At 33.0% G+C, this 4,538-nt stretch overlaps 1 protein-coding gene across 1 annotated transcript in view; it reads right to left on the bottom strand.

Annotated features, from left to right (window-relative positions):
- HELRODRAFT_88016 (hypothetical protein) overlaps window positions 1-3,071 on the bottom strand; it is a gene marked incomplete at both ends in the record, with an annotated part of 4,600 nt that extends 1,529 nt beyond the window's left edge. The window contains 9 exons of the mRNA XM_009029749.1: window positions 308-454; window positions 620-795; window positions 892-982; window positions 1,094-1,336; window positions 1,487-1,552; window positions 1,678-1,781; window positions 2,187-2,243; window positions 2,363-2,427; window positions 2,975-3,071. Coding sequence (XP_009027997.1) covers window positions 308-454; window positions 620-795; window positions 892-982; window positions 1,094-1,336; window positions 1,487-1,552; window positions 1,678-1,781; window positions 2,187-2,243; window positions 2,363-2,427; window positions 2,975-3,071 — 1,046 coding nt within the window. The remainder of the gene's footprint in view (window positions 1-307; window positions 455-619; window positions 796-891; window positions 983-1,093; window positions 1,337-1,486; window positions 1,553-1,677; window positions 1,782-2,186; window positions 2,244-2,362; window positions 2,428-2,974) is intronic.
- Between the last annotated feature and the right edge of the window lie 1,467 nt (window positions 3,072-4,538).

Here is a 4,538-nt window from a genome sequence, read left to right as displayed (position 1 = left end):
TAACAACAACACACGNTTTAGACGACATTTTCCCCGAGATCGGGGGTTGCCGTTTGGCTACCTATGATGAAACCGAAATACCCCTCGACGCCATTCCATCATAAGTAATTTCTTTGGCTAATTTTTACGCAGGACACCCTTCCTTACGCAACCACAGTTATAAGCGGTGGGCCCTGCCTTTGATGATCCAACATCACTCACAAGGCAGTGAGGGTCAGTTTAATGTCATAACCAGGACATTGATAATATAAACAATAACAAAACAAAATTCAAAAGGACAGCATGACAACAGTCAGAGGAAGCCCACCTAGCCTTGGATATAAACTTGTAGGTGCTCTCCCAATGGATGAGCAGATCAACGTGATCGTCGTCGAAGACCCTCACGTTCACGTACTCGAATGTCTCCGGGTAGAAGTTCGCTATCTCCCTCGTCACGTTCAGTATGTACCTGACACTGAGTTATGACGACGACGACGACGATGATGAAGATGATTTTGGAAAAGATGTGATGATGAATATGACTTTGTGGATGAGAGCAATGACAAAAGAGAGCAGAACAGCAATGAGGAACATAGAAAAGGGGTTGAAGAATCGACATTTTGAAAAGAGATTCACCAACTTGTTAGCGTGTAGTTCATCCAAGTTCGAGGCATTCCATTCAGAGCCCAAGAAGAGGAATGGAAGAATTTCAGAAGGGGCATCCATCTGCCTCATAATGATGATCATTTCGTCGTCTATGAACCTCCTCCACTCCAACAAACTCATCGACATCTCCTCTTCCAGGCGAGTCCGCAGCTGAAAGGGGTTTGTTGATGGGTGACAGGTTTGCACTGCAGCTGGACTATTGACGATAAACTATTATTATTACAGATACAATTATTATAAACTCACATATTTGCTGGTCACTTCCTCCAGATCCACAGTCATCATGATCTGCTTCAACTTCAGCCTGATCACATTCTCCAACTGTGAATTCATCAGCCTATGCACAATTCGTAAGAGACACAACCGACAATGAAATGTATGAGAACAGCAACAGCAGCAATAAACAACAACAACACCACCACCACCAACAACAACAACAACAACGTACACTCCAGCACTAGTTGTTGCAAAGGACAACGAGCAGAAATCATGTTGAGGTGTTGTGTCTACAGTGCAGTGCCATTCAGAGAGGCTGGAAGGCTCTGAGGTGATTCGTGCCAGGTAATGTTTGCTCCAAGTCGAGTGTATGTGTCCCAAGTTGATGCTGCTGCTGCTGCTGTTGTTGGTGGATGCAAAGTGCTTGAAGTGGCTCGCTGCGTCCCGAGCTTTCGTCAGACACTGCAGGGCTGCCCTGTTCGTTGCGGTGACGTCATGGCGAAGTGATGTAACGATGACGTCATGTGATGTGATGTGACTGTAACATATTTTAATAACGACTGTACCGATGAAAGTTTACCATAAAAATTTGTAAAAGTCTCAAGGGATAAAATGTTGAGCCAACCACATAGCTTGGACAGAGAGAGGCTTGAAGTTGTGCAGTTTGCCGTTTGTGGATATGGTGATCCCTCTGCAGTCAATTATAATTATCATAATAGAAAATAATTACAACTAATTATAATTATTATTAATTATTCATAATTTAGCTGGAAACAGATCCAGAGTCACCCAATCATCCAGTCTACCAGTACCCACCCATCTCCATCGAGCTGCAGGGTACAGTCCCCATAAATTGGAAGCACCAATCCGATGGTGGCCTTTGAGTCTTTTATGTCAATACCCAATATCATGGTTGATTCCTCACGAGAATCTGAGAAATGTGAAAAAAATTGGTGATGACAAACTGATGGTATGGTGATGACAAACTGATGATGATGACAAACTGATGCTGACGGCAAACTGATGATGATGATAAATGATGACGACAAACGATGATGAAAGCTGGTTGTAAAAAAAATGTAAAGTGAAGATGACAAATGAAGAGTGCCAATCAAACATAAACCCCTAGATGAGTTCTCGACAACTGTAGATATCAATGCCATGTATCTGCAGTGTGATGATGATGGGGATGATGATGAGGAGGAAAATGATGGAGATGCTAAAGATGATAGTGACAATGGTGTGGACGACGACGATGATGATAGGTCGAAATCCCTGGTGTCTGAAGCATTTGTGTTGTTGTGTTGTTTGGTGCTGTTGTTAACACTGCTGCTGCTGTTGTTGTTGTTGTTGTTGTTTGATCGACTTTCGAGTTTAACAGCCTGATCGAATGGTTGAGAATTATTTTGGAAATAAAATAATTAATCATTTATAAATATGATAAAAATATTAAATGTATATTTAATTTTAATTTAAAAACAAAAAAAAATCCTCAATTAACCAGCTTCAACTTATCCTGAGCCCTCAGCAAGTACAACATTGCCTGTAAGTGCAACTGTATGTCACCTGTATAAATTTATGGAATACATCTTTTTTTTCATAATAAAAAGTATTTATTCTAAATAACTATGATGAATTTTTATTAATTGACTCATTAAAATTATAGATTAGTATATTAATCATTTTGGATTTTAAAGGCATTCCTCCAAAATTAAAGCTAAATGACAAGCAATACAAATTAATTAATCAGTTTTAATTGATATCATAATGAAGAAAGAAGATAGATTAGTTAGTCTTTAATTAGCACCCCATTAAATGAAACCATCATCTCGACATTATAAAAGGCGATTAGTAACGTAACTTCAATTGGTATTACTAATTAATAGTATAATTAATAGTATAATTAATAATATAATTTGATTATTATTATTAATTATTAATTAACATCAAAGGAGTTAAGGAAATAAAAAACTAGAAACATTTTGTGCACCAATTCCAATAAACTCAAAAAGCGCCTTTAAAGGGCATTGTATAAATTTTCTAATAATAATAATAAAATAATAATAATAATATGAATAATGTGAATAATAATTAAGTAATATTATGAAAGAACCTGCATGTGTCTCTGTTGTAGTGCTTCTAGGACATTCTGTCTGTGATAGTATTAATGCTGCTCCTTTTACTGTCAAGTAACTCTCGCTTAAACTTTTGTAGAAATTATTTTATTATATAAATATTTATTAATAAATTTTATAAAAGAATTTTATTATTATCTGATAGAAATAGTAACAACTGATAATATTATTATTTATTATTTTTTTAAATAATTTAATTTAATTTATTAAGACCTATGAGGCATATGGCCTGTCTTGAAGCTGTTGTCACCCTCCCCATCACAATTCGACATGTCCTAAATAAATAATTAATGTTTTCTTCAGTGAAAATTTTTTAATTTGAATGATAGAAATTTAAATAAAAATTAATTAATTAATTTTTATTTAAACTTTTATTAATAATTATTTTATTTTGTGATATAAATTTTATTATTTACTGATTTGTAATTAAAGAAATTAAGAATGACCTATCATACTTTGACCTTGGACTCTTACATTATTTATATTTTTAAATTACCAGCTAATTAAATAAATTAATAATTAAACAATGAAATAAAGAAATTTTAACAAAATAATTAATACATTGATATATAGACAGAACTAATAATTTATTTATTTTATTATTTATTCTATTTATTAATAATTTATTTTAAAATTAAATTTAAAAAAGGGCCAACAAACAAAAAACTAACAACAAATGAGTGAGTAGTTTCAGGGGCATTGTCCCCGCTAGGACTCGGGGATCTGTGAACAGTGACTAACGCCATACTGTACAGAAGACAGAAACACTAATCTAATCGGTCAACATCTTTTCACTTTTCCTTTTTTCACTAATCTAATCCGTGTTATTATTATTAATTAAATTATTTTCTACAATTCAAAATAATTTCAGAATTTATTTCATTTTAAAAATTGAACAAACCATAATTTAAATTAAATTAGTTAGACAATCCATTAGACAAACAAAATATTTCAATTAATAAATCGTATATTAAAATTTTTCACAAATTTTTGATTAATTTTTTTACTAGAACTGAATTAAATTGTGATTTTTGTAAACATTTTAGATCAACTTTTCGCAAAATATTTGGAATGGATGAAAATGCCAAATTTATGAAGCGATAAAGCCAAATGATATAATTCATTAAACCTGAATACGTGTATCAATCAATCAATCAATCAATCAATCAATCAATCAATCAATCAATCAATCAATCAATCAATCAATCAATCAATCAATCAATCAATCAATCAATCAATCAATCAATCAATCAATCAATCAATCAATCAATCAATCAATCAATCAATCAATCAATCAATCAATCAATCAATCAATCAATCAATCAATCAATCAATCAATCAATCAATCAATCAATCAATCAATCAATCAATCAATCAATCAATCAATCAATCAATCAATCAATCAATCAATCAATCAATCAATCAATCAATCAATCGATCGATCAATCAATCGATCAATCAATCGATCAATCGATCAATCAATCGATCAATCAATTGATCAATCGATCAATCAATCGATCAATCGATCAATCAATCAATCGA

This window comes from Helobdella robusta (genome assembly GCF_000326865.2).
Source record: "Helobdella robusta unplaced genomic scaffold HELROscaffold_62, whole genome shotgun sequence".
NCBI classification, from domain to species: Eukaryota; Metazoa; Annelida; class Clitellata; order Rhynchobdellida; family Glossiphoniidae; genus Helobdella; species Helobdella robusta.
Note: the sequence above shows the minus strand (reverse complement) of the source record. Positions and strands in the feature narration are given on the sequence as shown.